Source organism: Ostrinia furnacalis, unplaced genomic scaffold (assembly GCF_004193835.3).
Source record: "Ostrinia furnacalis isolate ACB-3 unplaced genomic scaffold, ASM419383v2 OfSCF7112, whole genome shotgun sequence".
Lineage (NCBI taxonomy): Eukaryota > Metazoa > Arthropoda > Insecta > Lepidoptera > Crambidae > Ostrinia > Ostrinia furnacalis.
Window position 1 is genome coordinate 31,087 of NW_021137351.1, and position 21,080 is coordinate 52,166.

The window sequence follows — 21,080 nt, forward strand, 5'->3', positions numbered from 1 at the left end:
TGGAGAGGATAAAGTTGTACAATATGCCCTATAAAATAGTATGCTCTTTGACCGGAACTTAGCAACCATGGCAATATGTCACCAATTTACATTACCTAGGCTTCACAAATAAAGATTTTTGTATTTTGTAGGATGTTGCTGCCCGCGCGCCCGATCACCCGCGAGACGGCGTGCGACGCCACGACACTATCGTGCGACATCATCTCGAGCACTCACTTGATGGTGATGATGCGCTCGCCCTGGCCCTTGCTCTGCTTGTCGACCTCGATGTGCGCGCCGGTGGCGGCGCGGATGGCGTTGATGTTGCTGCCCGCGCGCCCGATCACCCGCGAGATGGCGTGCGACGCCACGGACACTTTCTTGCAGCTGTGAAATGTATCATCAAGTCAGTTTATGCGACAATAGGCCACCGGTGTCGGTGTTGCACTGTTGATTCGAGAATCAGGTCATGTGGAAAATGTATCAAGTCAGTTTTATAATGATTTGCGAGACAAGCGAGAATAACCTGACGGTGTCGGTGTCGTACTGCCGATTCGAGGTTCAAAGAACCTCGTCAAACGATGGACTATTAGGCTGAGTTGCACCACCTAATTTTAACCGTAACAATAACCGGTGCCTTTTGCATTCATTTGAACATCATGTGATTTTCCAACATTTTATTATACACCGTGTTACTTTACATTCTTGCCATATTCACAGAGATAAAATTAGGGAACAATACCTATTATTTAAGATAAACAAGAGACTCCCATAAAGAAAGTACACTAAGATTTTAGTAAATTTGGTTTTTCAGTACAAATTGAAATACAGACACAAAACAGGTGCAAGTGGAATAAACCTAGTGGGCATGGCCTAGTTCCTAATAATCTGTTGTTTTATGGCTCAGGGTACCAGCCTTTTTATCCAGTCATAATATTATTATTATTATTTATTAATTTTAACATTGTACCCTATTTTTACAAATTAATAAATTAAGTATGTGAAAATGAAATCACCTTATTCACAATTAATTATTTATTTATAAGTTACTTACAAAGTTTATGTACTGCGAAGCAAGTGTTCAAAGTGTCCACCTTTCTGATGAAGGCACAGTCTAGCACGGCGAAGCGTAGGTTTTTCGCTTTAGTTTTCGCAACACATAAACGTTTTGTCTCACAGTTTCACTAAAACAATCCTTTCATGTTCAACTCGTTTACACTGTTTATTTCTTCTGCGCATACCAGTCGTTTCTAGTCACTCCAAAAATCCATTGGTGTCAGGTCCGAGGATCGTGGTGGCCAAGCTACTGGACCACTCGTCCAATCCACTGTTCACCAAACGTATTATTCGCGCACTTGACGTCCTTATTGTGGGGGAGCACCATCCTGCTGGTAGTAGAGCATTTGGTGTAACGCTAAGGGTACGTCATCAAGCATTTCGTCTAAGACGTCTTGCAGACACTCCAAGCACCATTTTGATTAAATTATTCGTTGTTTGAATACACTTCAGACATTTTTGTATTATTTATAACGTGATTTGTGATTGATGGATTTCTCAGTTTTTTACAAGTGTCAAAAAGACATTTTAAAGACAATAGATTGCAATAGATATTTAAAAATACAATAAAAAGTAAAAAAGTCTTCATCGCCATCGCCAACAAGTGATGTGCATGCGTTACGATAATTAGTGATGTGTTTAACAGATTGTCGATAAAATAAAATACTGAAGATTAAAAAAAAATTTTTTCGGGCATTATTTTTTTACGGATTTGTGTTCAGTATCAGTAATATAGTAACTTCTGTAAATATGGCAAGAATGCAAAGTAACACCCTGTATTTCTCTGCTTGTATTTCGTGACCCCAAAGTTATGTTATTACACAAAATCAAATCCTCTGGCAAATGTGTCACTTATATTTAAAACAGTTGCTATTATGACTCACCCCGGCTCGACGGTGGACAGCGTCTGCACGCTGGACTTGCGCACGACCTCCTTCCAGCCGTCCTCGCGCCGCCCGCCCACGCAGCCGCCCTTGGGCGACGTGCTCTTGCCCTCTGCCTCCAATCTGCACCAAGCCACATTGTTACACTTGCGTCATAGATAGCGACTGCTAAACTTATCACCGGGACATGGAAGTGACTTCTTCTTCTTATTCTTCTGGGCTTATCCCACTAATCCCCGTTGACAATCCCCGTCAACGGGGATTAGTGAACTTTTTGTTCACTGTTCCCCGTTATTATAGGATTTTATTTTTAACATTATAAGCTCCAATTGGCGTTAACGGGGAATAGTGAACAAAAAGTTCACTAATCCCCGTTGACGGGGAGTGTCAATGGGGAATAATGGAATAAGCCCTATTCTGAATGTAATCATTTACTTTACACTTATGCCTTGATCACACGTACCGAGCAAACGGGCGAGACAGTGCTCTCGGCCGAGTACTCGGTGTGTATGAACATTACGGCGAGTGCGCTCGGCCGAGTTTTTTGGCGAGACAGATACTCGACGATTCACCCAACTCTCTCGGCCTAGTATCATTTTATCTATCTCGTCCGTCCACTCGGTAGGTGTGATCAAGGCTTTACAGCTGCGAGATTAAGCAGCGTAACTCAAATTCCTAATCATGAGACTGTTGAGCTGGTGATCCTAGTAACTATAAGTTGTTGATAAATCGGCGGGACAACTACATAGATCGTTGTGGAGCTACACTTGTCGACCTGTACCTTTGTACTAAGTACTACGCCTAATAATCTGTTTTAATTTAGTTAGGTATGCAGAAATTTGTTATTAATAACCAGTTCCAAGATTGTTAACATAATTTGCATAATGATGACGAGTTGTAAGCAGTTACAAATTTTTGCTAAACACCACCACAGTAATTACCAATCTATTAAACCCAAACATGATGCAGAATAAGCAGTGGATAGATGCAATTATGCTACTGATAATTTATTTACGGCATGCAGTCCAGTAAACCTAGGATGCGCGGCGCTATAAGCAGTTATCACGTCATTTTATCGATTTTGCCCATACATTTTGACGTCGATAAAATATAACACGGCGCGCATCCTAGCCCGGCTGATATACGACATAGCGACACGAGTATCATACGGACAACAGCATATCAAGCTAATCACTGAAAAATCTTATTTTATTTCGTTGTAAGAGATGCTTTTTGGAACAATATTACAGTCTGATATGCTGCCGAATGTACTGTACACACCGTGAGGACGAACAAACTTGACACTGATCATGTTCCTTATGTCCCGTTACTAATGATATTTCGTGATGTCGACAAATACAATCTCAACTTACTGATACTTGTGTGACTTTTTAACTTTTTCTGTCGTGTCAAACTCGTCCTTGTCCACATTGTGCCTAGTGGATTCGAACACTTGACTCTTTCTAGAGTTATTCCCGTATTTATTTACATTTTGTACTGTAATGCTCTTAGGGCTATCCTCTTCAGGTTTTCTGTAAGAACAAATATTTTATTCCTATACCCCCTTTTTCAGCACCATAACCTTATACTTAACACTATAGATAAGATGTTAAGCATTATCCACACTAAAACAAGCATGCACAAAAATCATATTAACAACGATTAACTATTAGGAGCCCAACATAACTATAGTTTTAAATGCAAATTAACTACATGTCATTTGAAAGCAGAAAATTACTATCAAGCAAATTCCTCAGTACTTTTAAAACAAACTAAGAGAAATTCATCAATTATAAAACAAAGAAACCACACCCAGAGGTCAAGAAAAGTATCGACCTTTAGAAAGATATCAAACCAAAATTCCTGAGGGAATTCCTTTTGGGAAAATATCTAAGTCTAGAGAGAGATGTAGAGACATAAGTCAATATTCTGTCTGAAGATCTACTAAGATGACTGCTTTAGCATTCACAATGAACTTTACAAATATAAGTGCAGTGTATTTTGCCCTTTCTAAAGGTCGACACGACTAGCACACTATTTTACTGAGGAATTTCATTGGGGCCATCTCTACGCGACTGTTCAACTAAAAGCACGAGGTTACTGTTATAGCAAAGCTTATATCTATAGTCTGGTCGCTGAGCACGTAGAATTTTGTCCATTGATCCCAAGCTACCCATCCTTATCGCTCGCGCGTAAAATTCAACGTGCTCAGAGACCGGGCTTTAGTACATACTTGTCTCTCTTTTCTTGTCGTGGCGGGGCAGCGGGGGCCCGCGCGGGTGTGGGGGGAGGGGATGCAGGCGCGACATTCTCCTTCTCTTTCTTATCCGCCTTTGGGGTGCTCTCCTTCTCTGGCTTTGTCTCTAGTTTGGGTTTTGTCGGCTGCAAAAGATACAGTAATGTATTTCTGATAAATAAAGTGGCAGGCACATTCTTTAGCTAGTTTTATGTGCCACAACGGATTTACAACTGTGCGCATTAAAGCCTTGGGCAGACCAAACGCAGGGCAGTTTGAATGCGGGCGCAAGTTGTAATACAAGAAACTCTTTGAAGTATGTCACACCAAATTTGAACGCGGGCCCGCGCTCCAACCGCGCCGCACTGCATCTGCTGAAATACAAACGAGGCGGCGCGGGTGCGGGACAGAAGCGGCGCGAACGCGGGCCCGCGCTGTTGTATTACTATGGCGGCCATATTAGCATGACACACTGGACGCAGGGCGGTAGCAGCGCGTTGAAAGCGGTTTTCGAATATTAAAATTTTTGACAACCGCCCGCTTTGCAACTGCTTTGAAACTGCGCTGCTTTCAGTGTGCCTCAGCCGCGCTGCAACTGACCCGCACTGCTTCTGACCTGCGTTTGGTCTGTGGAAGCCTTTAGTCTATTCTTAAAGGCATAAAATGACTGAAAGTTGATACAGATGATTTATTGGTTACCACTTACTTTGTCAGGTTGTTTCTTGTTGCTGGCTGCAGGTGGTGGGGGCGTTTTCTCCTCTTTCTTCTTCTTTTTGCACTTGGTGTTTTGCGCGGGGGGAGCTTTCACATCCGAGGAAGAGCATGAGCCCTGCACAAAAATAATATTGTACATGAACCAAGGCGCAGTACACGAAATGTCAATGAAAAAGTTCGAAACCATTAGCAATTTTGCGCTAGATTGATCCACTGGCAGAGTACTTTAAGCACGACGGTACTTTAGGGTCAGCGCAGACCTGGTGAGCCACGGAGAAAAGACCGCGAACAAAAAAACTATATTTTTTATGCTGCAAGCGCTGTCAAACTGTCACAAAAGGTCATATGCGACAACGGACTCCGGCGATCTCGGCGACTTATCGATGGTTGGAATCTCATGCTTTACGACCAGAAGCACGCTTCGCCGCGCCTCGATAAGTGTGCGCTGGCCCTTGGACGTGTTATGCTTCAATCACACCAACGCGTGCAGATCGCCATCGCCGGCGCGGTCACGGCGCAATCATAGGGAAATGACAGTTCGCGTGAACTGTCATTGTTCATCTACCTCGCACACTCACTGCGGGCGCCCGTCGCACAGTCGCGACAGCAACATAATTACGCGCGAGCGATAGGGATAGCTTGGGGTCATTGGACGTGCTCACGGACCAGGCTTTAGTCATTGTTCATTAAGTAACAGTGTTGTATTCTTCGCCTACCAGTAAGAAAATCGGTGTGTTTTTTCTAAAGTGATAACTGCGTTACTTGTACTGCAACCGAAGCAGTTCCTCTTGCCCTCCGAGTATCCACGGAAGACCAGCGTCGTGGTGTCCCTTACCGACATGATGCTGAGTGGATACCGTTTTAGTGACACGCACATTACCTAATCTATTAAGTGTTACTTTTGTTTCATATTTTTGATGCTGTTTTGTGTCGCTGAATAAAATATTTTATTTTCATTTTTTTTTTCATTGCTCGCGCGTCCTGTCCTTGGCCTTTGATCGCGCCAGCGATGGCGATCTGCACGCGTTGGTGTGGTTGAAGCTTTAGGCTGGTTTTAGAGTCACGCTGACCGTCAGCGCTGACAGCCGAAATGTATGAAGCGTCGGCGCCGAGCGATCGGCGTCACTCAGAAACGTTCCCTTCAATTACATACATTTTGATTTGTGAGCGCCGACGATCAGCGAGCGGTGAGCGCGATTCTAAAACCAGCCTTACTACTACCAGGCCTGTTCATCTCCGCGAGTTTACATCGAAAACAAAACACGCACGATTGCCCCCTACAAGAGTACCCACTATTCGACAAGGCCTCACATACGAGCGAACATTGACTCACGCACGCGTATTCTTGTGTATGATGGACAAAAATAAAGAAAATGGTGTACTAAATACTGTGCAGTATTTAACTGCCTAAATAATAATAAAAACACAGAATGTACTTTTTTTAAGCTGCCTGAAGACACTGAGAGGTAAATAAGTAGTTAATATTATTCATGATAATTCATGCTAAATCATGTATTTCCTCCGCTATTTTCTGCAGATTGGCACCTCACGTCACATCATTTTACCGAAGTCAGCCCTATAGCTTCGGCGCAGTACCGATCACTGACGTTTGTCAACAAAACTTCTGACAAACTTGCTTGACTCTTGAGACAAGCTAAATTTCACCATATTGTTAATGACATTGAGCATACATTTTTTTAAATACCTTCGCGAAGTAAAACTTCTGTACTACGTAGTACTTATTATTATTCTGTGCTACTACGTGTGCGTACCTGCGAGTTGGCGTCGATGCCGGAGTCGCCCTCCTCCTTGGCGGCGGGCTCGTCGTCGGGCTCGCCGCCCTCGGAGCACTCGCCCAGCGCCTTCTCGCTGTACATCGAATTCTTGTCGTTCTCCGCCTGCAGTTTGCGACGTTCCTCCTGAGACACGTGGCGGTCAGATTACATCGTACCCCGGATGAAATGCGAATCGATCAGATCCGCGTGTTAATGGGTAGTTGACACCAGTAACCACAATAGTATTTGAAGACACAACTTTAAAAATACACTTCAATCTAGCGCTGAAAACTGAGTTAATTCGTCAATGAAGGCTATCGTTTTTTGTACACAACCGTTGGCACTACTGGCAAGAGACTGGACCTTACTATACAGTGGGTTCTTCCTGGTAAATGCAAATTCTATAGTCCTTCTGCCGCTTCAGGGCCAGTTGGCGCCACTAGCGAGTGACAAAATCAAAATCATTTATTCAGTTTACAATACAAGTGGCACTTATGAACGTCAAAAAAATAAAAAAATAAAAGGTAGCCCTTATGGGGCACTTTACATGTGTCCTTATCTTTTGGGCCCTACCAGCGCTTCGAGACAGCACCTTACTTTACAGTTGCGCCGACTGGTGAGCGCGAAAACGACTACCCTCATTGAGTTCGAGAATTGGTGATGTCATAAACTGGTTTTGATCATCAAAAGTATGTAAACTGACTGGTATGTCAAGTGTCAACTACCCCGAGCTCAGCTGTCAATACTCACTGGCTGCGTAGTACCGACCTTCTTCTCCATCTTCTTCTTCTTCTTGCGCTCGCGGCGGCGCGCGGCGGCCTGGCGGCGCGTCTCCTCGCGGCAGCGCTCGGCGTCCAACTCCTCGAGTAATATGGTCGCGTTCTGGTTGGCGCGCGCCGCTTGCGTCTCTTTGGCCGCGCGGATCACGCGCACGCACTCCTGGCATTTCTCGAGGAGTTCCTTGTCCGATATTGTACAGATGTACCTGACGAACGTAATAATGCCATTATTATCAGGCTCCAGTTACAGAAAAATCTATGAATAAAAATCTGATCATGTCATGTTTATTTTTTAAATAGAGCTTTAGACATCCCAGTATTATTTTAATTCTACCACTGCTTCGGGAAAGTAAATTAGTTAATGCTGAGAAGCAGCGCCAGAAACTCGGTCACCATTGTTAGCGTATTTTTCAAGGGTTTACATGAGAAGACAAATTCCAATGCATTAACATAAGGTACGGTAAACTTATTGACTGTGATCATAAGCACACTACTAGACAACTAACATTTTATTTATTATTATAAAATTTATACAATTCTTTCTGAAGCTGAAAGATAAAGTAATGAAAACTACAGAGAATAATATGTAAAATACAACACGAACCTTGTCATTTCCTGGTCAGAGGGGAATTGCGTAACTACGCCTACCATCCATTTAACTACTTTAGTATGGCCCTTTCTAAATGCGGCCATTAGGCATGAAACCTGAAAAACAAATTAACAGTTTATTCATCACTTTCTTTATCACAGAATATCATCATTCTGTCATTGATCTCCTTTTTCTTGGGTTGTTTCAACTGTTTGGTGACGTCACCTTTCTATTGTCCTGCGAGTCGATGTCCGCGCCGGCTGCGTAGAGCATTTCGACGACTGTGAGGTGGCCGCCGTTGGCCGCCAGCCACAGGGGGGAGTTGCCTTTTTTGTTTTTCACCTCTACCGCCGCTCGCCTGGGGATTACAGTTAGATTGTTGTAAAGGAAACTAGATCAAATATGTGCTGCATAATCCCAACCCCAACAAAGACAATAACGAGCAAGTGCCCTAATGAGTGTTCTATGACCTATGATGATTTACTGAATTTACATAAATACAATCCAAATTTTTTTTATTTCTCATTTATGATTGAGTTTACTTTTGTAATCGACTGTATTTTTTACAATAAACAACCGCCCATATGGTCCGATAAAAAAATGGAGGAGGAGGAGGAGGCTTTAGACGGGACGCCAAGTCGCACCTAGAGATATCTAGACTTAGTTTGAAATGAGTGACGATAGGAATACAAAGAAAAAAAATATTATGCTATTGTTAACAATCCATTTCGGTTTTTGCTCTCGCTCTCATCAAATGGTGGTTCTTTGCGATAGAACAAGACAACATGACCGGCAATGGGTAGTTAACACTGTTGCCGACAGTGCGTACTGTAAGGCACATATTTCAAACGTAGCTATTTTGCATTGCGCACGGTTTCCCGCTACGATTTCTCTCTATTGTTAGATTCATGAGGATTTGTGTACCTTTATGTTTTAAATTGTATTATGTATGTGACTTTGTTGGTGTACCTAATAAATAAATAAATTGTTTTGATCATTCTTTATCTTATCATTCGTCGGCCGTTTGGTGTAGTGGTTCGAAAGGGACTACTACTATTCCGGAGGTAGCGGGTTCGATTCCCGCACAGTACAAACATTTGTGTGCATGAACATATTTGTTTGTATTGGACTAGGTGTTTTCTATGTATAATAAGTATGTATTTACAAAAAAAAGTATTTAAGTATGTTTATATCCGTTGTCTAGTACCCATAGCACAAGTTTTGCTTAGTTTGGGACTAGAAGCGCAGTTTAAAATTTCCAAGGATATTTATTATTATATTTATTATTTATTTATTCTTTTAGTACTTAACGAGTAGATTGACATACCTCTGCAGCAGCAGCTCGACGAACTTGGTGTGTCCCTTATCCGCGGCGATGGTGAGCGCGGTGTCGCGCGAGGAGGGCACGGGCGGCGCGTTGACGTCGGCGCCCTTGTCCAGCAGCACGCGGCCCACCTCGACGTAGCCGCCGCTGGCCGCCTCCATGAGCGGCGTGAGCCCCGTCTTGGCGCGGTGCTCCACGTTCGCCTTGCGGTCTAGGAGCAGGCTCACCACCTCGTGCCGGCCTGAGTGAGGAATGAGTTACGTTATACCTTAATTCTTTAGATATTTCCCTAAATGTAAACAAATATGGCCAACTGACATTGACGAATTTTTAGTCTATGTCAGTTGATCTACTAGTGATGCGACAAAATCTCTCGTTAAACGCAATTCTGTAAATGTCACATTTACGGACTGCAACAGACGATTATTAGATTTTCAAAGATCGTTTGTATAATTATTAAGATCAATCCCTCTTCTGATTGATGTTGAGATCAGTAATGTGATCGTCAAAATAGGATCTTCTTAATCAAAGGAAAATTAAATTTTCACAAGTGTTTGTTTACATCGATGGAACTTTCTAAAGAATTTAGGATTAGAGTGGGGGCATATTTTTAAAGTTTTACGTAAAGCAAGGAAACAACTGTTACAAGAAAGTTATCTTGTAAAGATCAAAGGAGCGTGCTCGTTCCTCGTTCGTACATTTCAGCCAAATGACGTCCACTGCTAGACAAAGGCCTCCCCCAAGGATTTCCATAACACCAGGTTCTTCCCGCGACCTTCACCAGATCGTTAGTCCACCTAGTAGGGGGCCTGCCCAAACTACGGCTTTCGGCCTGTGGTCACCACTCGAGAACTTTTCTGCCCCAACAGCCATAAGAGTTATATATGGGCCCCGCCCACTAACACTTGATTTTAGCAAGGCTCGTTCCTCGCGGTAGGACAACCAGCGTAATCCACACATCCTACAGATTGGCTAAATAAAATTGGCAGTGGGCAGGGCGCATAGCTCGAAGAACTATTCGGCGTAAGGGGCGAAAAAGTTCTCGAATGGCGACCACGGACTCTCAAATGGCCTCTTACTCGGTGGATCGGCGATCGAAGATCACGGGAAGCACCAAGATGCTAGCGGCGCCGGACCAGTCGTGGTGGAAATCCCTCCCTATTTGTCCTGCGGTGGACATCCTCTGGCTGAAATCCCTTCCTATTTATCCAGCAGTAGACATTCTTTGGCTGAAACGAGATAACCCTACACACCTTGGAAGCAGGCGAGCGTGAGCGCGGTGTTGCGGTTGGTCTCGATCTGCGCGTTGATGTCGGAGCCGCAGTCGAGCAGCAGGCGCACGGCCGCCGTGTGCCCGTTCATGGCCGCCAGCATCAGCGGCGATATGCCCAGCTTCGAGCCCGTGCGGGAGTTGATCTCCGCCTGTGACAGTACGCATTGTTAGTAAGTTATACGTGAAAGCTAAGCTAAGGTCCGGTCGCCGAGCAGCTATGCGATTGGTAAAGCCCGGTCCGTGAGCACGTAGAATTTTGTCCAATGACCCCTAGCTACCCATCCTTATCGCTCGCGCGTAATTATATTGCTGTCGCGACTGTGCGACTGGCACCCGCAGTGAGTGTGCGAGCGCGATAGCAACATAATTACGCNGAAAATTGGGGATGAACTTTTTTATACGCAATATCTCCGCCGATTATTTATAAATCAATTTGAACGATTTTATTTTTTTGTTGAATAGGTATTATCAAAAGGGTGGTTTCATGCGAATTTGAAGAAAATATTTCACCCCCAAGGGTAGAAAATTGGGGATGAACTTTTTTATACGCAATATTTTTAATTTTTAGTTTTTTTTTGTGTTCACGCATTTGAAGTCGGTTTTATTTTTTTAAAAAGTTAATTATTTTATATCTTTTTTTTGAAATGACAAATGTGGCCGGTCGAGTTCTTGAAAAATATTTTTCGTTTCAAGGAATAGCATAGGTCGATTATAGATGTTATTGGCTCCGTGCACGATTACAGCGCCAACTAGCGTCCACAACTTTGTGGGTTCTGTCACATTGACATTTAGGTCGTATATTTGTGAAAAAATATCGAAATGAAAAAATAACAAATATTTTCAACTAATAAATTGTTGTAATACCACGATTTGGGTNGTACCTTCTTGTCGCGGTGCTCGATGTCGGCGCCGCGCGACAGCAGCAGCTCGACCAGCTCCTCGTGGCCGCCGGCGGCCGCGAGCGTGAGCGCGGTGTCGTGGTTGGAGTCGGTCTCGGTGTCCACGTCCATGGCGGAGTAGGCGGCGGGCGCGGCGGGGTCGGCGCCGCGCGTGCGGCNGCGATAGTAGATAGCGAAAGTGGTATACATTCACGCGTTCGCGTTCCAGACGTTCGCTATGAAAAACTTCCACCATTTTAAAAAACAGAAACATCAAAATAACAAGCGCGATCTGATCTTCACCTCTGCGTGCAGACGCCGCGGCCAATAAGAGGACGCGTCGACGTAAACATATTGCTACAAGTTGGTACACGTCATCTGATAGCTACCGTGCACGGCATCGTGGACGTAAGCTGAACGCCTTGGTTCGGCTTAAGCTCAGAATTGGCAAGGTCAGGATTTAACATTCATTTCTAATGCCGCAAACCGGTACTAACCTGGTGGTGCAACAGCAGCCGGATGATATTGAATTGACGTATCCGCCCGACGCGGCGAGCGACAGTGGAGTATAATCCGACACGTTGCGGTGCTCTTTGTTGGCGCCGCGGCTGAGGATGAGCTCGACGACCTCGTAGCGGCGTACATGACTAGTGGCTTCTGCTATGTCGAGGCTGTTGATAGTTTGTGAGGGCTTACCTGGTGGTGCAACAGCAGCCGGATGATATTGACGTATCCGCTCGACGCGGCGAGCGACAACGGCGTATAATCCGACACGTTGCGGTGCTCCTTGTTGGCGCCGCGGCTGAGGATGAGCTCGACGACCTCGTAGCGGACCTCTGCAGCAGCAGCTCGACGAACTTGGTGTGTCCCTTATCCGCGGCGATGGTGAGCGCGGTGTCGCGCGAGGAGGGCACGGGCGGCGCGTTGACGTCGGCGCCCTTGTCCAGCAGCACGCGGCCCACCTCGACGTAGCCGCCGCTGGCCGCCTCCATGAGCGGCGTGAGCCCCGTCTTGGCGCGGTGCTCCACGTTCGCCTTGCGGTCTAGGAGCAGGCTCACCACCTCGTGCCGGCCTGAGTGAGGAATGAGTTACGTTATACCTTAATTCTTTAGATATTTCCCTAAATGTAAACAAATATGGCCAACTGACATTGACGAATTTTTAGTCTATGTCAGTTGATCTACTAGTGATGCGACAAAATCTCTCGTTAAACGCAATTCTGTAAATGTCACATTTACGGACTGCAACAGACGATTATTAGATTTTCAAAGATCGTTTGTATAATTATTAAGATCAATCCCTCTTCTGATTGATGTTGAGATCAGTAATGTGATCGTCAAAATAGGATCTTCTTAATCAAAGGAAAATTAAATTTTCACAAGTGTTTGTTTACATCGATGGAACTTTCTAAAGAATTTAGGATTAGAGTGGAGGCATATTTTTAAAGTTTTACGTAAAGCAAGGAAACAACTGTTACAAGAAAGTTATCTTGTAAAGATCAAAGGAGCGTGCTCGTTCCTCGTTCGTACATTTCAGCCAAATGACGTCCACTGCTAGACAAAGGCCTCCCCCAAGGATTTCCATAACACCAGGTTCTTCCCGCGACCTTCACCAGATCGTTAGTCCACCTAGTAGGGGGCCTGCCCAAACTACGGCTTTCGGCCTGTGGTCACCACTCGAGAACTTTTCTGCCCCAACAGCCATAAGAGTTATATATGGGCCCCGCCCACTAACACTTGATTTTAGCAAGGCTCGTTCCTCGCGGTAGGACAACCAGCGTAATCCACACATCCTACAGATTGGCTAAATAAAATTGGCAGTGGGCAGGGCGCATAGCTCGAAGAACTATTCGGCGTAAGGGGCGAAAAAGTTCTCGAATGGCGACCACGGACTCTCAAATGGCCTCTTACTCGGTGGATCGGCGATCGAAGATCACGGGAAGCACCAAGATGCTAGCGGCGCCGGACCAGTCGTGGTGGAAATCCCTCCCTATTTGTCCTGCGGTGGACATCCTCTGGCTGAAATCCCTTCCTATTTATCCAGCAGTAGACATTCTTTGGCTGAAACGAGATAACCCTACACACCTTGGAAGCAGGCGAGCGTGAGCGCGGTGTTGCGGTTGGTCTCGATCTGCGCGTTGATGTCGGAGCCGCAGTCGAGCAGCAGGCGCACGGCCGCCGTGTGCCCGTTCATGGCCGCCAGCATCAGCGGCGATATGCCCAGCTTCGAGCCCGTGCGGGAGTTGATCTCCGCCTGTGACAGTACGCATTGTTAGTAAGTTATACGTGAAAGCTAAGCTAAGGTCCGGTCGCCGAGCAGCTATGCGATTGGTAAAGCCCGGTCCGTGAGCACGTAGAATTTTGTCCAATGACCCCTAGCTACCCATCCTTATCGCTCGCGCGTAATTATATTGCTGTCGCGACTGTGCGACTGGCACCCGCAGTGAGTGTGCGAGCGCGATAGCAACATAATTACGCGCGAGCGATAAGGATGGGTAGCTTGGGGTCATTGGACAAAATTCTACGTGCTCACGGACCAGACTATAGCTTAGGGTCATTGCACGAAATTCTGTTTGTTCGGGGACTGGCTTAACACTTGAATGAATAAATACACTGTGAATTAAAAAGCTTCAGTCAAATTAAGGCGTTCAACCTGCGTCCGCGATAGTAGACAGCGAAAGTGGTATACATTCACGCGTTCGCGTTCCAAACGTTCACTATGAAAAATGTCTACCATTTAAAAAAACAGAAACAAGCACGATCTGATCTTCACCTCTGCTTGCAGACGCCGCGCCGCGGCCAATCAGAGAACGCGTCGATGTGAACAGATTGCTACAAGTTGGTACACGACATCTTCTCGCTACCGTGCACGTCATCGTGGACGTAAGCTGAACGCCTTGGTTTGGCTTAAGCTCAGGATTGGCAAGGTCAGGCTTTAACATTCATTTCTAATGCCGCAAACCGGTACTAACCTGGTGGTGCAACAGCAGCCGGATGATATTGACGTATCCGCCCGACGCGGCGGGTAACAGAGGCGTATAGTCCGACACGTTGCGGTGCTCCTTGTTGGCGCCGCGGCTGAGGATGAGCTCGACGACCTCGTACCGGAGTATTATTGACCAGTGACTGCTGCTAGACGCTATGTTATTAGTTTGTAAGGGCTTACCTGGTGGTGCAACAGCAGCCGGATGATATTAACGTATCCGCCCGACGCAGCGAGCGACACCGGAGTATTATCCGACACGTTGCGGTGCTCCTTGTTGGCGCCGCGGCTGAGGATGAGCTCGACCACCTCGTACCGGAGTATTATCGACCAGTGGCTGCTGCTAGACGCTTTGTTATTAGTTTGTGAGGGCTCACCTGGTGGTGCNTGCGCCATGGTTCAGGAGGATCTCGACGATCTTCTCGTGGCCCGCCGTCGCTGCCAGGATGAGGGGTGTGAAGCCCTGTGGGGTTGCAATGACAAAGATTAGTTATAAGTTCAGTAAACAAGATATCAGTTTAACGACAGTTAATAGTTTACGATATTTTACTAAATACACTCACTACACGTGACTCTTCAGTATACTTCCTGATGAATATTTGTGAAATATGAGACAGTTATTTTTGGGACGGCTTTCGTTGCTGGCTCGTGTTATTTATTACAGAACCTATAAAGGTGGAGTTAACGGGTTCTGGAGTGGAACTCACTGGATGGCCGTCGTAGTAACCCATAGCTCCTGCTAGCTGGGTATCTCAGTGTTGTTATACTAGGGCTGTCTGTATCGCATGTAGTCAAAACGGTGTCGTGTTGCGTTAAAGGGCCTGTGTCTCGTAAAGTCACGTATGTGACTTTCACGTGTTAACTTCGGCTAGATCCTCCGTTTCTACTAGCCACCTGATACAGGCAACAGACTTTCCCATGCTAAAAAAAAATCACGTACTATCGGCAACAGTGTTAACTGCCCATTGCCGGTCATGTCATCTCGTTCTATCGCAAAGAATCACCGCGAGCGAGAGCGAAAACGGAAATGGATAGTTTACAGTGTGGCGGCCGTGTGTACCTTCTTGTCGCGGTGCTCGATGTCGGCGCCGCGCGACAGCAGCAGCTCGACCAGCTCCTCGTGGCCGCCGGCGGCCGCGAGCGTGAGCGCGGTGTCGTGGTTGGAGTCGGTCTCGGTGTCCACGTCCATGGCGGAGTAGGCGGCGGGCGCGGCGGGGTCGGCGCCGCGCGTGCGGCCCGCGCCGGCGCCCGCGTTGGCGGCCCCGCCCGCGCCGCCGAACCGCGTTTGGGAGCAGCGGCCCTGTTGAGAAGAACGTGTTAATACTTGACACTTATACCACACCCATATCCTGTTCCTCAGCGAATCTAATGTAAATAAAATTGATGACTATCATTCATTGGTGGTATACTTAAAAGCGAAAAACTATCTAAGTCAAAAATATGACGTTAAAACTGAAAAACACAAACATGTTTGGAGTGTTGTCTCGCGATTATACCTTTAAATATGGCACTCTTGATAAACTGAGTTGTGAACTTGTGCTATATCATCTCAGCATTGATCGAAGCAATAAAGTTTAAACCGTACTGGGACATGTAAATGCGCTATTTGAAAGCTTGATTACTGAAAACGATTTTTGTGACTGAAAACAGGACCATCTCCTGTTTTAATGACAGATGACGACTGGATCAAAAACCTTGTTCCTGTCCTAAGGGTATTTTTAATATCGTGCGGATTTTATCACAGTCGCAATATTGTCCTGCGTCCCCATGCCCCCATGTGCTTATTTCACGGATTACAATACTTGTACGAAAAGGATACTTGCAGGTGTCACACATACAGGGCAATCCCGTGTGCGTGATGAAATCAGCATGGTATTAAAAACATCTCAATAAAATTAAAGCACCCACCTTGACCTTCTTCTTGAGCACCTGGTTGGGCGGGTGGTGGTGCTTGGCGTGGTGCGGCGCCGGCGGCTGCGGCAGCGCGGGCGCCGCCCCCGCGCCCGCCGCCCCCGCCGTCCCCGCTGCGCCGGCCATGAACGTGCCGCCCGATCTGGTGGGAGAAAACATATTATTGCTTGTAAAAGCCGGATCTCCATCAGATGCAGCCTCGGTCGGGACAAGCGGCAGCCTCGACCCGCGACTGTTCAAATGGAGGCGCTGCCTCAACCTGAGCCACGACTCGTTGCGAAGCAAACCATCGACCGATCCATATTTTGTCACTCGGACACACGACATAACAGTAATCGTCATAATATACTAAAGATTTCACATTACAAAGCCAAGTGTCACTTGGCTTATGCAATGTTCCGAAACAACGGAGACTTGTGTATGTGGCAAAAGTATAGCTGTATTAAATAAATGTTGCAATATTGACGACAATTTTTGCTCAAGGAACATAGTTAAAATCAAAAAGTCGAAAAGAGCCTTAAAATGTGAAACAGCAGAATAAAATCCAGACTGGACAGCCTATGAGGACATTTACAAAGCTTTCCTAATCAACCTTAAACACACAAAAGTGAAATAATATCTCAATTCCTTGTTAATTACCTGTAATCCTCATAGGACAACGTCGGCGCCGGCAGCGCGAAGTGCGGCTGCTGGAGGTCAGGCTGCTGCTGCGGCTGGGCCAGCTGCTGCGGGACCTGCTGCTGCTGCTGCTGTGGAAGCTGCTGCTGCTGCGGAAGCTGCTGCTGTTGCTGCGGGATTTGCTGCTGCTGCTGCGGCGCTTCTTCCTCGGGCCGCGTGAGCGCCAGCGCGCCGGGACTCAGCACGCCCGCGGGAGAAGACGGCCGCACTCGGTACTGGCAGCCCGCGTTCACTTGCTGCTATAAAAATGTGAATATAAAAAATAATAGATTCAAATGATTTTTTTTTATGTGACAGGAGGCAAACAAGCAGATGGATCACCTTGATGGTAAGTGATTACCGTCGCCCATAGATACCCGCAGACCCAGGGGCGTTACAGGTTGATGAACGTTATGAGAAAACTAGACGATCACGTGATTGAAAAGTGCCTTCCCATCGACCCAAAAAAGAAGGGAAGAGGAAGACCCCAAACCTATCTAAGCCTGGTTGATAATGTCCAAAAGAACATGTATTAGGACTCCATGAACAAGACGTTCAAGATAGAATAAAAGAGGCGCATGGTTGGAAAAGCCGACCCCGCGTCGGCTCTACACTTCTACAGCTTGACCGCCAATTAAAACCCAACGAGTGAAAGTCAAGTTTGTGTCGGGGGTAACTTTACTGTCATTGGACCCGCAACGAAATTAATCAGAAGAATATAGGAGGAGTTAAAAACTGCAGTTGACTAGTAGATATTCCCTTAGTTTTTAATTAGTAGACATTCTGCCCGTTCTTCGGTTCGGGCGAATCTACCCAAGCACGTTTTAAAAAGCAGACATTTAGCCCGAAGCCCAGTTTCTGCATGGGCCAGATGTCCTATCAACCCGCTTTAAGAACTCACCGTGAGGTCGAGGTGGTGATGGTGGTGGTGGTGATGATGGTGGTAGTCCGGGCTCTTGGCCCAGTCGGCGTTGAGCGCCTCCTCGGCCGCGGCCAGGATGCGGCGCGTGGCGCGCTCGTCGCCTTCGTCGCCCGCGCCCGCGCCCGCGCCCTCGCACTTCGCCGAGAGGATCTCGTGAGACTTCTGCTGCATAACCTGCGTGTACACGCGTCCTTTAGATTGAAGTTGAGTGTATTTAAGGCTATAAGGCCGGGTTCCCACTATGCCGGACCGGCAGGTCTCCCGGNCGCTCTGTTAATACTTGACACTTACATCAAACCCATACCCTCAAGGAATCTAATGTAAATAAAATTAATGACTATCATTCATTGCTGGTATACCTAAAAGTGAAAAACTACTGAAGTTAATAAACGACATGAAAACATATTTGAAATGTTGTACTTTGAAAATGGCGCTCATAATAAACTCAGTTGCTTGTGCCGCTTTTTCTCAGCACTGCTCGAATCAGTGAAGTTAAAATCATACTGGGATGTGTAAATGCGCTTTATAAAAGCTTAATTGCACATTAGAAATAACTTCTGTAACTTTGTAGACAAGAGCATCTACTGTCATTATGATGACGACTCGAGTAAAAAAACTCGTTCATAAGGGCGTTTTCAATATCGTGCAGATTTCCCCCCACCCCCCGCAAGCGTATTCCACGCATAACAATAAACATTAATATGATAAGGACCCTTCGGATGTTATGTTACACACGCACGCATAATTGTCCCGCATGCGTAACACCCGCAAGTTAAATCAGACCCTAAATCAAGTAAAACCAAAGCACCCACCTTGACCTTCTTCTTGAGCACCTGGTTGGGCGGGTGGTGGTGCTTGGCGTGGTGCGGCGCCGGCGGCTGCGGCAGCGCGGGCGCCGCCCCCGCGCCCGCCGCCCCCACCGTCCCCGCTGCGCCGGCCATGAACGTGCCGCCCGATCTGGTGGGCAAACAATATTTATTTACTAACAGTCATGTTATTCCCAAAAAATAAAGCCAGGTGTCACGTGACCTGTGTAATGTTCTGAGACTGCGGATGTCTATGTATTTGTGACAAAGTTAATATTGTAAAACCGCTACCGTTTTACGAAAAATCATATATTTATGCAAAAATTCAGAGTGGCAATATTGCCGCGTATCCACGAAAGGCAGCCTTGGGTCGAACGAATGCCTTGTCCCGAGCGGCACAATGTGGCTCAGTCTGTCTCGTGAAATTTGCCTCACAGCGAATCGTGCCTCAGGTTGACTTGAGGCACAAGGCAATGTTAAATGAATGTCAAAGAAACTGCAGAATAAGACCCAGACTGTCGTCAACTCACGGGGTCTGAGTTTGACAAAAAAATAATAAATGTTCTGCCCTATCTTATACACAAGTAAAGTAGTATCATAAGTACTCAATTCTTTGTTAAATTACCTGTAATCCTCATAGGACAACGTCGGCGCCGGCAGCGCGAAGTGCGGCTGCTGGAGGTCAGGCTGCTGCTGCGGCTGGGCCAGCTGCTGCGGGACCTGCTGCTGCTGCTGCTGCGGAAGCTGCTGCTGCTGCGGAAGCTGCTGCTGTTGCTGCGGGATTTGCTGCTGCTGCTGCTGCGGCGCTTCCTCCTCGGGCCGCGTGAGCGCCAGCGCGCCGGGACTCAGCACGCCCGCGGGAGAAGACGGCCGCACTCGGTACTGGCAGCCCGCGTTCACTTGCTGCTATAAAAATGTGAACATAAACAATGTTAGTGCGTCGATTCAAATGATGATCGTTATGAGAAGACGGAGAAAAGAGGGGAAGAGGAAGACCCCAAACCTATCTAAACCTGGTTGATGAATGTCCAAAAGGACATAATTATATTAGGACTCTATGGACAAGACATTCAAGATAGAATAAAAGCGGCGCATGATTGGGAAAGCCGACCCCGCGTAACGGGACAAGGCGAGGCAGAAGAAGATTGCGTTAAGTGTATTTTTTATAATTTTCAAGGGATTTGTTGGAAGTTAAAGCTAGAATATGATTCAGTATCACATAGTGTTATAAAAAATATTTTTTCTACATTGAAAACTACAGGGACTATTTTCTATCTCGTTCCACTTCTACAGCTTGACCGCCAATAAAAACACAACCAGTGAAAGTCAAGTTTGTCCCGGGGAAAGTTAAACTTTCATTGGACCCGCGACAAAATTAATCAGAAGAACATAGGAATTCAAGGTTTTCAAAACTACAGTTGACTAGTAGATATTCCCTTAGTTTTTAATAGTAGACATCCTGCCCGTTCTTCGGTTCGGGCGAATCTACCCATGCACGTTTTAAAAAGTAGACATTTAGCCCGAAGCCCAGTTTCTGCATGGGCCAGATGTCCTATAAACCCGCTTTAAGAACTCACCGTGAGGTCGAGGTGGTGATGGTGGTGGTGGTGATGATGGTGGTAGTCCGGGCTCTTGGCCCAGTCGGCGTTGAGCGCCTCCTCGGCCGCGGCCAGGATGCGGCGCGTGGCGCGCTCGTCGCCCTCGTCGCCCGCGCCCGCGCCCTCGCACTTCGCCGAGAGGATCTCGTGAGACTTCTGCTGCATAACCTGCGTGTACACGTATCCTTTAGATTGAAGTTGAGTGTATTTAAGGCTATAAGGCCGGGTTCCCACTATGCCGGGCCGGCAGATCTCCCGGTCCGGTAAAATCGCCGGAAGGCCTAGCGGCGGTACAAATTGTATGAAGCTGTTCACATTATCCCGAATCCGGCTTTTTCGCCGAGCCCGGCATTTTTACCGAGCGTTTTGTCGCTACAAAATGCCGGCAAAATCACCGGACCGGAGTAATGTGAACGAGTTGCGGACCACCCCGCCGCGCCCGTGCTTCCCGCCCCGCCCGTGCTCCCCGCACTTCATTCGGCTCGGATTTCGGATCCGGTGATATGTGAACACCCTTGTCCGGTGTCCGGTTTCCGGCAGATATGCCGGTCCGGCATAATGGGAACCCGGCCTAAGGATACAGATTGTAAGCCCTGCGCACAGCTTAGTGAGGAAACCCACGATGGGTTCTAGTTTTTCAGCGCCGTCGCGAGATAATAAAGGCCGTGATACTGATTAACTTTTTTCTACGAGTCTTCACAAAACGCATATTTTAGT

General features: G+C 46.7%; 1 protein-coding gene across 1 annotated transcript in view; it reads right to left on the minus strand.

Moving 5' to 3' along the window:
* The window catches only part of LOC114363405 (multiple ankyrin repeats single KH domain), a 117,492-nt gene that overhangs the window by 21,798 nt on the left and 74,614 nt on the right, over window positions 1–21,080 (minus strand). Inside the window, 18 exon segments of the mRNA XM_028319108.1 lie at window positions 217–366; window positions 1,920–2,042; window positions 3,293–3,451; window positions 4,153–4,301; window positions 4,862–4,984; window positions 6,642–6,788; window positions 7,395–7,629; window positions 8,028–8,128; window positions 8,238–8,370; window positions 9,340–9,577; window positions 10,590–10,758; window positions 12,184–12,321; window positions 13,570–13,634; window positions 14,860–14,932; window positions 15,530–15,769; window positions 16,378–16,522; window positions 17,020–17,297; window positions 17,939–18,133. Of these exon segments, the coding sequence (XP_028174909.1) occupies window positions 217–366; window positions 1,920–2,042; window positions 3,293–3,451; window positions 4,153–4,301; window positions 4,862–4,984; window positions 6,642–6,788; window positions 7,395–7,629; window positions 8,028–8,128; window positions 8,238–8,370; window positions 9,340–9,577; window positions 10,590–10,758; window positions 12,184–12,321; window positions 13,570–13,634; window positions 14,860–14,932; window positions 15,530–15,769; window positions 16,378–16,522; window positions 17,020–17,297; window positions 17,939–18,133 (2,861 nt within the window).